The 17706-nt window shown below is 39.7% G+C and overlaps 1 protein-coding gene across 7 annotated transcripts in view; it reads left to right on the forward strand.

Annotated features, from left to right (window-relative positions):
- The window catches only part of ATE1 (arginyltransferase 1), a 70175-nt gene extending 52817 nt beyond the window's left edge, over positions 1-17358 (forward strand). For all 7 annotated transcript variants that reach the window (XM_059476750.1, XM_059476754.1, XM_059476751.1 and 4 more), the window contains one exon: positions 11810-17358. In XM_059476750.1, coding sequence (XP_059332733.1) covers positions 11810-11988 — 179 coding nt within the window. In that variant the 3' untranslated portion in view covers positions 11989-17358. The remainder of the gene's footprint in view (positions 1-11809) is intronic.
- Positions 17359-17706: the final 348 nt, after the last annotated feature.

The following is a 17706-nucleotide window of genomic DNA, read 5'->3' on the forward strand; positions in this document are numbered from 1 at the left end:
AGTGTCTTACGTGTTTTGATCTTTCAAGCTTCTGTAATATAAAAAGGATTTTTGAGTATCCATACACATTGCAGAGCTCCTTCCTAAATAAGATCTACTTTTACTTTTCTGGAATAAAAATAAAAAGATACTCATGAAAAGTGGCTTTTTATTTTAAAGCATAAGAAAGTATCAATTTGTATAATTCATGCCTTGGAACAGATTCTTCATTTTTGTTCTATTCACTTTGAAAAATTTAGAAGACCTGGCATCATCTTATAAATGAGAGAGATTAATGAAGATTCTGATATTAATAACCAGTAGCCAGGCATTTATTTAGGACTAAGTGAGTAGTTGGTAAGGTGGTGCACTAATGGAGGGTTTGGATACTGATGCAATCTGGAAATTGAGATAGTGCTGAACTTCATTTAATGGCCAAAGTGCAGATGGAGATAGGCTAAAGAAAGAAGAATTAATTAAAAGATTGCTCTGCTGTCAGTGACTTTGATAACAAATCAAACTGATGAGCAGAAGTCATTCACATGATAGCATTTGCTGAAATATTCCTGGCCATGGTCTGCCTGCCACACCCATTGAGTTCCTCCCAAAACTGCTCCTCAGGGTTTTACCTCATTGGTGTCTTCCCTACCAGCTGAAATAAGAGCTCTGTGGAAAGATCTAGAAATCATTTATTTGGTATCCCGGCAATATTTTTGTCCTTTCACTTTCCATTTTCTAGACTAACTCAGTGTCATGTTCTCTCTCTAATATCTGTTGAGATTTTCAGTTTGTTGCTCCTGGGAGCAAAAAATATCTCCATGGAGTAAAATATCTACTTTTGGGATAGTAATTAAATTAGTGGGAAACTTCAAATCTTTTTTCCCATCAGTGCTGGACTGTCAAGATGTTTAAAAAGCAACTTCAGATGAGGGCAGATACAGTCTCACTCTGAGAGTGGTGTCTTGAAGCCTTCATAGTGACATGACTGTGTCACATAATGTGGGGTGTACTTGGTGAAGCCAGGGTGAACATGGGGCTGTTACCCAGGTGAAAAAACTTTATCCAAATTTTTAGGCATGGCCCACAGCAATCCCAGTGGTGGAAGCTGCTTCCCACCTTCCTGTGTCTGCAGAAACACTGTGAGCAGAGCTTTGAGAGCTGCACTTCAAAAGGACTTCAGTGCTTGTTCTGTCTTAACCATTTTGTTTGCTGAAGTTGATAAATTGGCTAAGCTAATACACATCTGTTCAACTTCCTGCAGGTCTAATAATAGAGTGAAATCAAAATGGCACCGAATGGAATACATTAATTAAAATGAAAGTATTTTCTTCAGCACATTAGAAAAAAAACATTGCACATAACAAATGCATAACACAGGCTCCTCTGCCTTTGTGTGTTCTTGGAGACAAGACACTCTTTGCTGCAGAGGGTATGGTTAACACAAACCATGATGGATGCAGAAGGGTGGGATAAAGGCAGAGAGAGGCACTTCTGGGTTTCCTGGTCAGTTATATAGTAGACTTAATTATAGTCTATTAATAGACTAAATAGTATTAGACTGAACTGAATTTTTGTGAACATCACAGTGAAGGAAAGTTTCTAAGAGAGGGATCTAAGGAAGTGTCTTTGTTGTCTTTCAGAGCTTATGGAGAAATCTTTTGCAGTGTGAGAGTTTATGGAGAAATCTTTTGCAGTAGAAGAAATTAAGAGACACATAGCAGTTTCCTTGAAAACATAAATTTGTCTGGAATTGGATCCTGTAGTCAGAGGTGGAACTGCAGGCGGATTACTGCCTGCAGGTGCTGGGGATGAAGATGGAGTGAAGCAGAGTGGGGGAAGCTTTGAAAATTAGGATCTCTGGTGTTGATCAGGGTGTGGGAGCTGGCAGAGACATGGATAGAGGATGGGAGGAATTTTGCAGTGGTTCATGCAGGTAGAACAGTGAGAAGGGCTTGACAAGAGCAGGAAATAAGTGGCGGTAGGGTTCAAACTTGAGCATGTTACTAGATACTTGTAGAGGTGTGAAGGGAGGCTGTTATTTGGATACACCATCTAAAGAGGTTTAAAGAGATTACAAAGCCAAAAGATTCAGCAATCACCTCCCACTCCTTGCTGCAGACCAGGCTTTGCATCTGCCACCTCCTCACAGCACTGAGGACGTTTTTCCTTCCAGCAGAGTGGAAATCCTTAGCAGAGCTCAGGCTTTAGGCTGTGCCCAGCTGGTGTGAGCCAAAGGGATGATGGGCAGTGGGATCCAGAGGAGAGGATTTGTCTGTTCTGTGCTTTCCAGTGCTCAGGCTGGGGCTGCACAAAGGACAGATGTTGACATCCCAAAAGCCTTTGAAATTGCCTTGTGTCCACATGCCACCCTTAACCATGGGAATAAAACAAAACTTAAACCCAAGCCAACACTACGTCCTGGAACACCACACGAGGCTGTGGAGAGGTCAGAAAATCCTCACTTCACACTCACAAGGGTCACTGTAAAAAGCCCATTCCATGTAATACCTCCTGAGTTCATAGCAGATCATTTGTTTCTGAGTTATTGAACTAAGAAAATTACTTCAGATTTCCAGTCTTTCTCTGTATTAATCTTGTAACATTTATTACATGTTTGTACCAGATTTTTAAAGCTTTTAGCTGAAAAAAACTGTTTTTTTAGAAATACATCTTTATATGTATATCTATCCTGCTTATAGTAAAATGCAAAATAGTGAAATGCGAAGTAAAATGCAAAAAGTAAAATAGTACAGTAGTAAAATGCAAATAAAAATCCCAGTACTTAAGAACTTCTGGATCCTCTTAGTAGTGATTGCATTATGTATTTTAGTGCTTCTTTCAAGCAACTGAGTGTTATTAGTTCTAGTAAATAAAACTTAAATAAAACCAGAAATCTACAGGCATGTGCCGTTATACAAAACTGTTTATTTTAAATGTATGTTTTTGTGCATAAAGCTTCCACTAGAAAAATAATTTGTCACAAGTGTTTCAATAACTATAATTTCTAGTGTTGTGTTTTTAAAACATTTACTGTACAATTTTTAGTGCACTTTGTGACCAAAGAGTATTTCAAACAGGTTTTATACTTATTGTGTAATTGAACACAAGTATTTTATTGACTTTTTTTTCCCGTCCAGTACGGAGACTGTTTAATTTGACAATATATGTTAAAAATCTAGTATGTTAGTGTGATAGTGGTGTTGTTCCCCTCCTGCTTTGAACAGAAAAGCCACGATCACATATTTGTGTCCTGTGGTTGCCATTTGGTCACGTCTCAGAGTTCAGGCCCCTGGCAAAGGGCTGAATCTCTGTAGGATGGATGTAGGCAGAGGGATTAATGCAGAGGCCAGGATGTGTTAATGTTTATAAGGGTGGTGTGATGCAGATTAATGTTTACAAGGATAAATGCGCTGAACTTCTCGACATGATGAAAATGTGGTCGCAAAAACTGTCACAGATGGAAAACATTAAACCAATTGTTCAGAGCTCTGCAATCATCTGATTTGGGAGAAATTGCTGCTTTGCTCTTCAGCAACTGCTGCTTATAATTTATATTTTTTTAAGATAGTGTTGTGTACTTCAGAGAGTTGGGAAACAGTTTAAATAAACTCTGATGGATCACGAACTAAAGTCTTCTAAAGAAGTAACTTTCCACTATTATCAGAGCTATAGGTAATAAATTTGAATTCTGTAAGAAAAAGAAATTGCATTCTGCAGGAAAAAAGACAGTTCTTTCTAGCAGCTTCCCTAGAACAGACATCTAAAAGGTTCTCTCTGTTTCTAATTAAGTTCATGAGCACTTTGAGCCATCAGAATGCATCTTTCTAAATCCAGTGTGATCCTTGAGTGTACTGGATGTTTAAACAATGAAGATAATGCCAATAAGGTGTAGCCAGACACATTTTCCCCTCACTTTTTACTGTGTTTGGATTAAATTGAAGTGACTGGCATGGGGTTTTAGCCTCATATGCAGTGCTTCTGTAATACAAAGGAAATGTTATTCTCTTAATTTGTGGGTCCTAAGCAGCTGCCATGACGTGAATTGGTGTGTGGGTTAGAAAATGCAAACTTTAATAAATATTTGTGATTTAAAAGTTTGGATTGATTGATATTTTGAATATATCTGCTTTTAACATATATGTACAGACTAAACCAGTGCCCTTTGAGCAGCACAATTGTCTGACTTCTGGTGTGGTGCATGAAACCTTTGGCTTGGATTGCGAAATTCTCAAAAATGTGTTAATCCACGATGACCATCACAGAGATTGTGAAACAAATGGATGTATTTTGGATTTTTTTTTTTTTTTGGAGGGCTTTCCTTGAAAAATAAAGATATCTTGGCATACTTAACTTCTCTTTGTGTTGAAGAGATGATTCTTAGATGGATTTATGCTCAAGATACTCTTAGACCTTTTGAACATTGTGGTATTTGATTTTCCAGCAGAATAATTCTGCTTTAACTTTTTTTTTTTGGTGACGATTCAGGAGAATGCGGGGAAGGGCAAGGACTGCCAAATCCTGTAGGAATCATTTTCCATATGCAGAAGGTGTTAGGAGCACAAGAGCAGAAATTAAAAGTTCAATAACGTGGGACGAGCAGAGCAGTCGTGCAGATTTATTTCATGCTGAGGACAATGAGCGTGTGGGACTGGTTTCCAAATGTGATAAAAGTTAGCAGCTGTAATTAGGCTCAGGCACAGAGCAGCCATGGAAGGGACACCACAGGCATGTGCTGAGCCACACTCCAGCATCCACAGGGAAACCTGTGCCAGGGTCAGACCTTCTGGAAGGATCCTCGTTCACTCCCTGCTCTGGTGACATCATCCCAGCTCCTCACGTGGAACCTAATTGATTCCGTGTTTTAATTAATTTAGCCAGCAAATTGATTGCTGTAATTTGATTTATTTAGCTGATAAGCTACTGCCAATTGCTTCAATTTTTCCTATTTCATGGCAATGTTTGCGTTTGTAATTCTCAGCTTGACTCTTGTCTCTGTTTTTTTCCTCCTCACATGTCAGTCTTAATGAGGACTCTGCCCTTCTTTTTGAAAAATCCTCTGGCTGCTTTCTGCCACGTTCACTTCTATGCAGTTCAGATCTTTAAATAGTATTTAAGTCTCTTGCTCCTTCAGATTTTTTCCCTGTTTTCTTCCCATTCTTTTGGAGCTGTAACTCCTTAAAGCATTATCTCTAACTTTTGTCTTTTGTACTGGCTTTTCATAGAAGAATGGTGTCATGGAATGGTTTGGGTTGGAAGGGACATTAAATCCCACCCAGTGCCACCCCTGCCATGGCAGGGACACCTCCCACTGTCCCAGGTGCTCCAAACCCCAATGTCCAGCCTGGCCTTGGGCACTGCCAGGGATCCAGGGGCAGCCACAGCTGCTCTGGGCACCTGTGCCAGGGCCTGCCACACTTTACAAACATGTTCTTTTTGATCAGTGCTCTCAAAAGTTCCTATTTTTTGTTAGAATAACTGCAAAGATTTGGCTGATTGAGAATATCCTGAGCATTTTACTGTACTTCCTTTGTGACTTGTGCTTTCTGGTTTTAATTAAGAATTCTTTTCAGTGGATTTTTTTGTGTGTTGTTTATGCTTCATTTTAACTGTACTCTTATTTTGGTTTGAGTTAGTATTTTTGTACCCCAAGGCATAGGGGTCTTTAATATTCCTTAATGTATGAGTATAGCTTGAAACAAGCAATATGAGAAAAAGCACATTTCAGCTCACTGTTTTATATAAATATGACTATTAATGTGTATTGCTGATTGGCCTTTTTGGTTTTGAGGATGACATCCTATACTTTGCTGTTGAACAAAAGAAATTATGCTTTAAATTGAAATGAGCTTAAATTCAAAGGTCAGAAAGATTTGGCTTCTGATTGTGGTAGAATAATTTTTGATTTCCAGTAATTAATATCTCCTATGTTTCAGTCATAAAATTTGAAAAGTTAATGTGTTTCTTCCTTTTGCAGTTTCTTTGTTTTAAAATCATTGATCATTAACTGTGACAAGGTCATGTAAACCAGATGTAGCTTTTCTTTCAAAAAAAAATTCAACAAGGCTTTAGTGTTCCTCATATAAATTAACATCACCATAGTGTAACCAGCAAGGGATGGTGCTTCTTTTTGCCATTTTTACACCTAGTTTGAAAGCTTGAGTATCATGGAACTTTTAATCTCCCTGTAAATTTAATTTTTTTTCTTTGATTGTAAAAACGGGAACATTCTGTTCATCTTTAAAAGCTATGCAAATCCTAAGTGCTTCAAAATTGAAAATTAAAAACCACAAGCAACATGAAACAAAATCAAAACCCCAGCACATCCATGGGCTGAAAATGCAGCAGTCGTCAAGTGTTTATCTTCAGACTTTTTGTTCTGTGGATTTCATGCTTAGAGGTAAAATAATTCTTTTGAGATTCCATTTTTAAGCAAAATGGAAATTTAATTTACAGTGTGAGTTGCCTTCATTGTCTACTTTTAAAGTGAATCACCGGTTTCAGTTAATGACACAGATTTAAATATTTTAATTTTTGAATTAGGTTGGTTTTTTGCCTTTTCCTTTCTGTCTTTAACTATTTTATCCTGCTGTGGTGGAGGAAAAAAAATCCAGGTTCTCTGTGTAGTATGGATGCAGAATTACAAAATGATGATGGCCAAATACTTTCATGATTCTAGGGAGTTGAAGGAGCATTTAAAGAAAATTAAACTTAGAATAATTTCAGAGTTTAGCAGGAGTACCACATTTCTTGTGTTACCAGTCTTCAGTTAGGCTTCTTGCTAATTCTGAGTCCATTCTGTACAGAAGATATAGGAAATATTTTCCTCTGACTAATGTGGGTTGCTTGGAAATTGGCAGTTGTCCTTTCTCCTATTTAGAAAATGGGAAAGTCAATACATTTGTCACTTTACTTTTAATTATTTCTTCATTTGGTTTCTTGTAAGTGGAAAAAAAGCACTTTAAGGGAAAGTTAGATTGCTTCCATCTCTAGATGATACCCCAGAGAAATTAAACAATGTCATTTTTGTGAGGAGTCTGTCCAAGGGGAGGAAGGCTCTAAAGAGGAGCAGCACAGGATGCTGCAGCTCAGGCTGCCCTTCCACATCACTGTTGATCAAAACCAGCTTGGCTCAGCTCAGCCACCACCAAAAAGCTGTTTTAGTAATAATTTCTGCAGAAACTTTGAGCCATCACCCTTATTTCAGCGTGGTGTTGGCTCTCAGGCTCCTGCAGAGCTCACTCTGCACTCCGAGTCTCCCTTGTCCAGCTTTGCACGTGCTTACCCAGATTTCTGAGCAGATGGAGCTGGTTTTCACTTCAGCTTCTATTAGGGAGTGATAATAAAGCTTAATGCATGTGAAGAATAAAAATATTTGGATGTGGGCTTCCCCAAATAACATTAAAAAAATGCTAATCCACCCCTGAGCTCTAAGGAAAAGACCATGAAATTCTGGATTTCTTTAAAGAGTACACTGCTGTCCAGCTTTCTATTGCTGTGAATAAAAAAGGTGAAATCATTCCTCCTTATTTCATGCTGGTGTTTCAGCAGGAATGCTTATCAGCATTTGCAAATGGTGTTTTGGCTTGGGAGGGAGCTTGTAGTTTTAAGGGTAAGTTGATTTGTGTTGTGCAGAGAAATAAGGACTGGGCTGTACAGGAGTTTGTTTGGCTTCCTGCTGCTCATGTTCCTCCTCATCCCTGGAGTGTGGGAGCCTTTTTGGGTGAGTGCAGGCTGAGGCTGCCCTTTAGAATAGAAAGCAAATTCCCTTCTTGAATAGAAAGCAAATTTTTACCATTTTACCTTTAGGTGAGGGTGGATGTGCGAGCTGGGTCAGGAGCTCAGCCCAGAGCCTGCCCAGACACCCCATGGCATGGGAGGCTCTGGGTCACTCCTGCTCCCTGCTTTGCTCTCTGCTGGCATTAGTGCCTGATACCTGTGGGATCTCAGCACCTCAGGACGGAGGTGCAGAGAGGCCGAGACCACCCTTGGGGGGCTCGGGAGTCCTGGAATGTTGCCAGAAGTGTCTGGTGGCTGGACTTTGATCCTACACAGGAGATGACGCCTGTATGAGGACTGGGAGGAATTCACTGGGTGAATGGTGAAGGGATAAGTTAGTTAGAGTGTAAAACACAGGGTTTAGGATTTTTGTACAGGGGGGTCTAAAGAAGTAAGATGGAGGAATTGGGGCGTGTCCTGTTCTTCTTCTTCTTCTTCTTGGCCTCCATCTTCTGTGGTGGTGGTGGCACTTTGGGATTGGTCATTACTAAAAGTGCACCGGTTAATAAGGGTAGAAGGTATTGGGGAAAAATGATAAATATTGTACACGTAACTTCGGGTATAAAGATAAGTGACCGCCCGGGGGCTTCGGGAGTGTGCCCATGGCTGACTTGCTGTGCAGACCTCTGTCGGGCTGAAAGAAAATCTTTTAGATAAACAATTAATAAACACCAAGACCGAGACAAGATCAGAAGTCTCTCCTCGTCCTTTGAAGCGTCGGCTCTTCAAGGCCATCCCTGGGCCTTTCCAGGCCACCTAAACAGCCGAGAAAACTTACAGATACCCTTTGTGTCCTCAGAGAGGAAATCCTCCCTGTGTGGATTCCATTTAGCAGTGGTTTGGGGCTGGGAACAGAACATTTTAACACCTCTCTGCAGTCTTTATGGGGTCACAGAGGCAAGGTTGAATTAGAAGTGAAATCTCTCCTATATTCAAATTTCAACAGGCAACTGCAGCATAAGTAATTTGCTGCTTTAGGAGTATAGAGGAGAAAAGAAAGAAGTGACAGGTAATTTATTCACTAAGAATTCACCTGTGTTTTTAACTCTGAGACTTACAGGATAATATTTCTATTTTCAGTTGGCAGCTGCAGTTGCCCAGTTCCCTAAATTTACAGGAACTTTCAATCTGCATAATTGATTGCTCTGTATTTTGTTTATCTAGCATCCAGACCATACTGATAGATGTAACTGAATTAAGGGATGAAACCTTGTGTATTTTTTGTGTCAAATGACAGTGTCTCTTTCGTAGACTATAATAAATCAACAGCTCAGAGAGTGAAAAATGAGAAAGTGTGAGGAGGAAAAATAAGCACTTTTAAAAAACTTTTTAGTGGTAACAGTACTGTATTCAGTAATTACAGAAATGACTAAAATTGCTCTAATATACTGTTCCACTATCTGATCAGTCAGGGAAATGTAAGTCACTAAATAAAATTTCTTCACTAAAGTTTAAAGGGATGGGATTTTTTTCTTATTTTCAGCAAGGAGCTTTTTACAATAAAGCATTTGGTCTCATTTTGAATTGTGATTGCTGCTGTATCCCAGCATCAGCCACACAGGGAAGGCCTGCTTGAGTTCAATTGGCATAATTTTGAATAGAAAGCAGATTTTACCATGTGCCACTCAGCAGGAGCAGATACTTAATTTTTCTTATTGGGAGAGTAATTTCTTTGTTAAAGTGTGCCAGAGCCCAATCTGCTTTTATTTTCCATTAAATTACTTTAAATTTATTCTGCTTATATTTAAATTGTGTTTAAAGGGAATAGTTTCCTGAATTCCCATGATGTTGCCTCCAGACCAGCAGCAACTGAAAGGTGGCTGAGTTCTGACTTTCAGATTTGTTATAATGGTGACACAAGTTCCTATTTGCCATCTCTAAAAGCTTAACTGTGTACTTGAGATTATTTTACTTAACATCTCAGTAAAAGGTTTCTTTTACAGATGGAGTTTAAGTTACATACATTAAGTACTTTTACAGAAGGTTATTTTTGTTATTAAAGCTTTGATTTTGAGGGGAGTCAATGGAAGAACAGGTAATCATTGTAGAAATTTGGAATGTTATTTTTCATTGCAAGGAGTAAAAGTGGAGGAAGGGCACAAATGCTGAACAAGAACAGAGTTTAGCTGAGGCAGGAAGTGAAACCAAGGTACAGTAGCTTTAGTCTCTCAAAGAAATCAGATGTGGGGCCAGCAGCACTGCAAGCCAGGAGATGAACTCACCCACAGTATCAGGCTTTGGGAGCGTTTGAAATCAGTGAGTATCAGTGAGTATGGACCAGCTCTAAAGTGCTTTTGGCACAGAGCTGTGAGGGCTCAGCTTGGCCTCAGTCCATCCCAGGGCACAAACTGGGAGTCAGTCTAGAGCTGCAGTAAATAGAAACTTTCCAATTGAAGAAGTTAAAATACCTTTACACTTGTGTCACCTCCAGAAGCTAAACTTGCAGATTTTTTCCTTGGTGAACTCTCAGCAAGGAGGATGTAACAGAAGAGGCAGAAGGGCTGGTGGTAAAACCAGCCAACCCATTGGGATATCAGGGAGGTGTTGGCCACACATCAAAAACCTGATGGATTTCAAAGAGGGAGAGAAAGCCATAAAGTGTTTTTGACTTGGTGTTTATCTAAAGCAATTGCCAACAATAATTAGTGGGGAGCACAATCTTAGCAAGTGCTACTCAGATTTTCTTCCTTCAAACCATGTTTTCCCAGTTAAGTCTTAAGAAACACATTGTGCTTTCATGTCAGGAATCAAAACACAGATAAAAGTAATGAAGTCATTCCAAACTTGGTAAAGCAGCCTTCATTAAGTTTCACATACTAAATTCAGGCAATCAGCAGGAAAAGAGTTTACAGACTATTTCTGTGGATGAACAGGGGCAGGTTCTTCAGAGTGTCTTGCACAGAAAAGAGTTTCATGGCCTCCTTTAAAACATAAAAGCAGAAAGAAGGTCCAAAAGGAAGTCTTTGCATAGTTCATGTTGCAAAATACTGACATTCCAGTAAGCATCTCTGTTATTACTGGAGATGCTTAAACTGATTCTCAAACTGATGTTTTAATTCTAGGTTGACTCTTCTTGGTGACTTTTTGAACCTAAAGTTCAGAAAAGTCCAAGATTTCTTTTCCTATTATTTTGTAATAATTTTACTAATTTATCCTGCAGTGGCCTTTAGGTGTGTGGCATGTTCTCTGAGTTTCTTTAAAGAGTTTTCTAGCACTGTAGTGCAAAATTTTCTGACACACAGCAGCTATATAGTATTGTTCAGCAGTAGGAGTATCAATGGGATTCATGAAAATAAGGAAGCCTAACTTGTCCAGTGACACTCTTGTGTATGATTCTGCATAAATTAAGGCACAAGGGGTCTGTATGTGAAGGAAATAAAAATATTTAACTTTGGTGTATCTTTGAAGACGAATTGTGTTGTACCCACACAAGGAGTGCTTGCACTGCTCACCCTGTTGATCCACAGAGCTCAGGGATCAGACTTAGGTGAGGACATGTAACCCCTAAAATGTAACTCACAACCAGTATAACTGAGGGAAAAGCAGACTGGGGCTGGAGGGCAGGGAGCTTCACCTGGGAATGTGGTTTATTGCCTGATGCTTACCCAAGGAAGCAGCCTGAGGTTTCCTGCTGGTTACAGTACCTTTGTCCCAGCTGGTGTGGTGGGTTTTGCAGGGCGTTCTGTAATGACGAGTCTCCCCTGGTCAGTTCTGTTTGAGATTTTCCCAGATGGAGTTTGACTTTGGCTCCAGGAGCACTAAATGAATGTGAATTTTTAAATACAGCAGTAGAGGTGTTTTCAGAAGTGCCATCCATCACCATGAGAAATGTGTGATGCAGGATTTGCCTCTCCACACCCTGCAGCCACAGTTCCTTTGCAGGCTGGGTCTGGTGCCAGCCACGATCCAAGAACTCTCTGCAGCTCAGCTCAGCTTCCATCTATCTGCAGATGACTTCTCTTCCTTCATGCAGCTCTCATTAGGCATATTGAAGTTAGGGGCATAAATTAAGGTGCTGTAAATAACATTTTTTGTGTTCTGGTTGCCTCTGCAGTCGATGAAGGTCGCCTGAAGGAGCTGGGCAGGGTGAGGGTGCTGCACAAGAGAACCGTGATGCCTTACAGCGTGTACAAGAAGAGGAGGAAGGGGCCCAGTGATGAGGCCAGTGTCCAGCAATATGCCAGCCTGGTGGGACAGACCTGCTCAGAGAGAATGCTGCTGTTCAGGAGCTGAAGCCCCACGAGATGGCATTTCAATGGCTCCACATTTCATTGCACTGCCCCTGGGTGATGTGTACCATAGTCGTGTGCTGGTGTGCCCACTCAGACAGGCTGAAACACAGGTATATAGCCAGGCTTGTGTCAATACATGGTGCTGTGTGTAAAGGCCAGCTCCAGTAAATCTTACAGCAAGGCTTTAGCAATAGAAGTTTAGAAAAACACGCTTGCAGTATATTTTAATTAAGTAGTTCTAGCCTTTCTATGCATTATGAATAATTCTAAGTATCTAAGCAAAATGAAAAACAGGTGTCTTTTTTTTGTTTTTTTGTAGAGATGAAGGTTGACTAAATCTAGATCAAGAATCATTAAGTTACAGATGTTTTCAAATAGCACCTTGGGTATCTGTTGTTAAAAATTGCTGTGAAATTTGTGCTCACATTTGTATGCTCCTAAAATCTTGCAAGAGGACTGAAATGTGCTATTACTTCCCAGCATGATGCCATTTTATTTCAGCAGTATGTTTAAAAAACAGGAAGGAATTATTTTCACTGCACATTCTTCATTTGTTTAAAGCAGTAAGTCAGTGTCAGAGGTCCCAGTGAGTGTAGGAGTTCGTGGCAGGGGATGCAGTGCTTTGGAAAACTTTTCCCTTCAGAGAAGAAGCAGAACAGTTGCACTATAAATATACCAAAGATATGCAGCCAAGTGGCACAGTGGTTTTTGGTATAAGCCTTATCCTTTGTCTAACAAGAGTGGGTATTTCAATGCACGTGGCTGATGTGAAATAGAGCTCAGGAGGGTTATCCTGCAGCTCTCAGTGCACATTTCAGAACTATGCTAACAAAAACAAGACATAAGGTACCACTGCTGGGTTTTGTTGCAGGTGCTTTTTTTTTTCTGTAGAATTGTACAGGAATTAAATACCATATTCCAGCTTTTTTACTGACTGTTTTGTTTCTGGTGCAGCAGCTCATGGGTTAACACTTTTAATAACATTTTAGTAAATACTTCTGTTGGAAACACAGGAAGTTGTGATCCTTTATGAAAGCACTTTATTATCTCATATATGAGCGTTGTCTGTGTCCCCATTAAGTCATATAAGTTGGAGGAATTTGGGGAAATAACACTGTTGTATAATTCAGTAATGTATTACAACATTGTAACATTACCAATGCATTTGTGCTTCTTATCTTCTTGGATAACAGGGGCTGGTATTTACCTTGAATCCACTTGGAGTTTCCTGTTAGCCTTTGAACAAAGATTCTTATTCAAGGATGTATGGGTGGTTTTCTCCCAGAAAGGAAACAAATTCAGTTTTACCCTGTGAGGGTTACATCTCCTGTCATTCATGGATTCATTGATTTAATTTTAAACACTTGGCCACTATTATTAATCATTAATTTTTATGTGGAGCAGATGTAAGAACTGGGGAATCAAGTGCAATGCAGGTTTAACTTTGTTTTTCATATCTGTTTGATATGAAATTAGTGTATATTGCAATATTATTGATAGTCCAGCTTCAATAGCAACTTTAAAAAGTAATTTTCTGTTTTATTAATTGGGCTGTGCAGTATTGATCTGCTTCCAGAATGGTCATTCACGTCAGCATCAAATCTGGTGTGTGTTTATCTGTGGCCTGGTACTGAGAGGTTTCTTTGCACTGTTCCTTCTGCTTTGTCCATGCCTTACCTCAGCCTCCTGCCATGGGGAGAAGCACTGAATAATCCTCATGAAGATCATTATGAAGAATTCCTTTCTGTGGAGAAAATGCTTTTACCACTCTGTTAAACAGTGTAACACTTTCTGCCTACACAGTGTGCTGGAAAGCGGTGATGCCCATATGGCTTGCAACCAAAATAAATGAGGAAACCTTTTTATGTGATACAAAACCAGTTAACAGGCACTGAGGAGTTTCACTATGAATTGCAAAATCTTAAAGGTTATCAAAGCCATTTAATGATGGGCTCCTGGAGAAGTTAAAGTTTCTGTTCAGTTTCAAGGGAGCAGACTTAGTGTCCCCACTGAGGGTTCCATCTCTTTGTGCCCATATTTGTCACTGATATGCCTTGGATTAGACTTTTATCTGATGCTGTTTCTCTCGGGGAGCTTGTAAGGACTGGAGTTAAAGGAAAGGGAGAGAAGTATCAACCTAAAACCCGAGCACAGCTTGAGGTTGTCCTTGGTGTGGGCACTGGGGGTAAATGAGCATTTCCTGTGAGTCTGAAATGGTGCTTTCACCTTCTGACCCCCCTGGCACTGCAGCCCCACGGCACACTGGGCTCCTGCTCTACTCAAATATGGATTTATATTAAAAAGCAAAACCAGGCAGCGCCGAGATTAACTCCAAACTGAGTTCATCTCCTGTGGTTTGCTGAGATCTGACTCACTTTAGTGCTATTTTAGAAGGAAGCTGGGGCAGTATTTTTGAGGACTGATGCCTCTATCCCTGTTTTTGGAAGGGAGACAGAGGCTGAGGATGAAATTCTGTAAATTTTGCCTGTGACTTCAGTGGAGCTGAAAATTCACCACTATTACAATATTATTTAATATATTGTAATTGACAATTACTGAATTTAGAGATATTTAACTTAGCACAGAATATTTTATAAAAGTTTTTTTTTGTCTGTAGCTGGTTTGTGAGAGTCCATCTCCAATGTAAGGTTGCCTTGTTCTGTCATCTGTTGATAAACAAGCATAAAATGGTGATAAGAAAATGCAGAATTGTGACCAGTACTAAAAAATGGCATTTTTTGTTTTAGTTGGAAAGAAATGGGAAGCTTACACATGTCCAGTATCAACACTTGTCAGTAAATTCAAAACCTGCATGTTGAGTTTGTAATTGCTTTTTAGCAGGCCTGTTTGACTTGCAAGTGTAGAAAATAAAGTTATTTCCAGTCTCTGTGAATTATTATAAGAAATAATAGCTCTGAATGTGATTTCTGCATTAGTTTGTAGGAATTTCATTATCCTGGAGATTGACCAAGTGTCCAGTGAACAGCAAAATCAAAGAATCCATCAAAGGATTGCAGCCTTTAGAAGAGAGAACTTGCAAGTTTAAAATCATGTCCAAAACACATGACCTGTTTTGGAATGAAGTTTCAGTTCCAGCCAGCCAGATTAATGAAGGGATTGCATGAAATATAATTGATGCTTCTTTTCTGAGTAGAATAAAATAAAATAAAATAGACTTTTCACAAATGGAGACTAGAGAGGACCAGCTATTTATTTGAGTTCAGCTTGGTTGAACAAAAACCTGTCCCTGAATTATGGAGTCAAACCAGCAAGACAGAAATTTGGGTTGTGTGCATAAAGATAACTAAACATTAACATTAATATTACAAACATTGCATCATTTGTGACTGCATGAGGCAGAATTCCAGCTAATTCTGGATTCCTGAAGGAGGCTTTTCTCACAGCCCAGCACCAGCCTGGCTTGAAATGTTGGTGGGACTTTTTCTGTTCCGTCGCTCCTGTGGGCTCCACATGCATCAATCTTTTCCAGATTCTGTGGATTTCTTTGCCAGGGGATCACTCTGAAGCTCCAGCCTGATCAGCCAATGTTTCTGAGTTCCTTCTCATCCTGGTTCTCGCAGATAATCCCCCAGACATGATTTTGTGCTGTCCTGATCAGACTCTCCACCCAAGCCTTAATGTCTCTCTGCATGTGGAAGGATGGATGGAGGCAATTTTCAGGGCAGAAATCTTCACTTTTCAGGGAATCACCAACATTTCCCAAAGCATTTTGTAGCCACATCTTCTACCAATATATTTATAGAGCTGCACCTTCAGTCACAGTGAGTGTAAAATGCTGAATTACCTTTGCATTTTCCAAATTATTTCAGTTTTTTTAAGTTAGTCACAGTGATGGATGGCAAGAGCAGATGTACAATAGTAACTCATCCTAAATGTAGCTAATTGTGGTCAGTGGATTTCTAAAAGTGTTCTAGAAATTAATCTACTATATACATTTTGTAGTACAGGTAAAGTTCATCTCAAAGTGAGAGCTTTGTTTTCTAACAGCATTAAAATAAGAATGGAAATTAATTAAATTAACATGTAAGCCTGAGTTCAGCATATATTAATGCTCTCTGTACTAATACAGAACAATCTGAACTCTGAAAATGCCCTTGCTGCTGATCTCAGACAAGTAGCAGCTCAGAAGCTTTCTGGCTGGATTCTTTCTGGTTATGTTTTACTGTTTTGATGTTTATTCATTTCCTTATTAGAACTATTCCCATCAGATTTCTGTACTTCCCATCAGTTATTTCCACTTCACTTTTGACACATAATACATGTGTCTGCCAAAAGCCCTGCTGAGAGATTGCTATCAGGACAAAAGAAAGTGTTGGAAAGTCTGTTAAGCAGTGAGAAGAGAGCAGGGTCCACAGGGACAGTCAGTCTGCAACCTTTGTGCTGCAGAAAAAGCAGGATTTATTTATAATTTAGTCCGCTGCAGGCTTAAATAAATGTGTCAGATTTCATTCATTTCCCTTTGTCTGTGACATCTGATTGTCATTGTCCAGGAAGAATCAATGGTGCATTGTGGAACAGGAAAATAAATGAATAAATGCACTGCATTTGTGGCAGCAAGCTTGAGTTAAGGGATGAAATCACATGAATTTGGTTGGAGTTCTCACTCCATGTCTGCACAGGAGCAGGGAATGGGCTGGATGGGGCTTTCAAGAAGTGTTTGTTGCTTGAGTTAAGGGATGAAATCACATGAATTTTTTTTGAGTTATCACTCCCATGTCTGCACATGGAGGAGCAAGGAATGGGGGCTGGATGGGGCTTAGAAGTGTTTGTTGCTTGAGTTAAGGGATGAAATCTCATGAATTTTGTTGGAGTTCTCATTCCATGTCTGCACAGGAGCAGGGAATGGGGGTGGATGGGACTTGCAGGAAATGTTTGTTGCTTCTCCCCTGTCTGCTGCAGGCTGGAGCACGGCAAGGACACATCCACCACCCCGAGAGGATCCCTCACTGTGAGCATTCATCTCTCACACAGCTCCTGGGACTGATTCTGTGCATCACATACTGAAATATTGCAGGTTTTAACATCCTCTGTCTAATTTTCATCCTTAGGTTGCAGTGACCCTGCTCTGGTTGGTGCTGTCCTTGCAGAGCCACCCCTGAGGTTCCTCTTTGCAGCAGCACCAAACCTTCCTGGTGACGGTGCCAGCTCACCCTGCTGTGTTTTCTCTAAGCTAACAAATCCCAATTGCCTTTCCAAAATTTGTGGTTTCAAGATAATTTATTGACCTTTCTTAAATATTGTCCCACTGATCCACTTTTTTGTCTAGTGCCAGCTGCTCCAGTAATTGAAACAATAATTACTTCAGTGTTTTACATTGGCAAATAAATGTTGAAGTTTTTCAAAATTACAATCACTATTCTGACTGATTTTTTCTGTTTAACACAGATCCCTCTTTGCTGTTTATTTACCACACTTCAGTAAAATATGGTGGAGATACAGCCCTCACTGTCCCAGCAAACAGAATTTTTCTCTCCTTAGCTGCTCTGAACCTGCAACCACCAGATGGCATTTCCAGCCTGTGCAGGTCATTGCAGCATGAAAGTTACTTCTTGTCTGAGTATCCAAATTTTCTGAGTCTCTCCTATTAACATCTCACTCTGAGTTCAGTTTTTTACTCTGCTTTTAATTGGGGTCTATCAGGAAAAAAATAAAAATTGTCAGGTGGGGTTTATGAAGTTCAGCGCTGTTTTAGTTAAAT

The sequence above is a fragment of the Ammospiza nelsoni genome, chromosome 8 (assembly GCF_027579445.1).
Source record: "Ammospiza nelsoni isolate bAmmNel1 chromosome 8, bAmmNel1.pri, whole genome shotgun sequence".
In the NCBI taxonomy this organism is placed as follows: Eukaryota; Metazoa; Chordata; class Aves; order Passeriformes; family Passerellidae; genus Ammospiza; species Ammospiza nelsoni.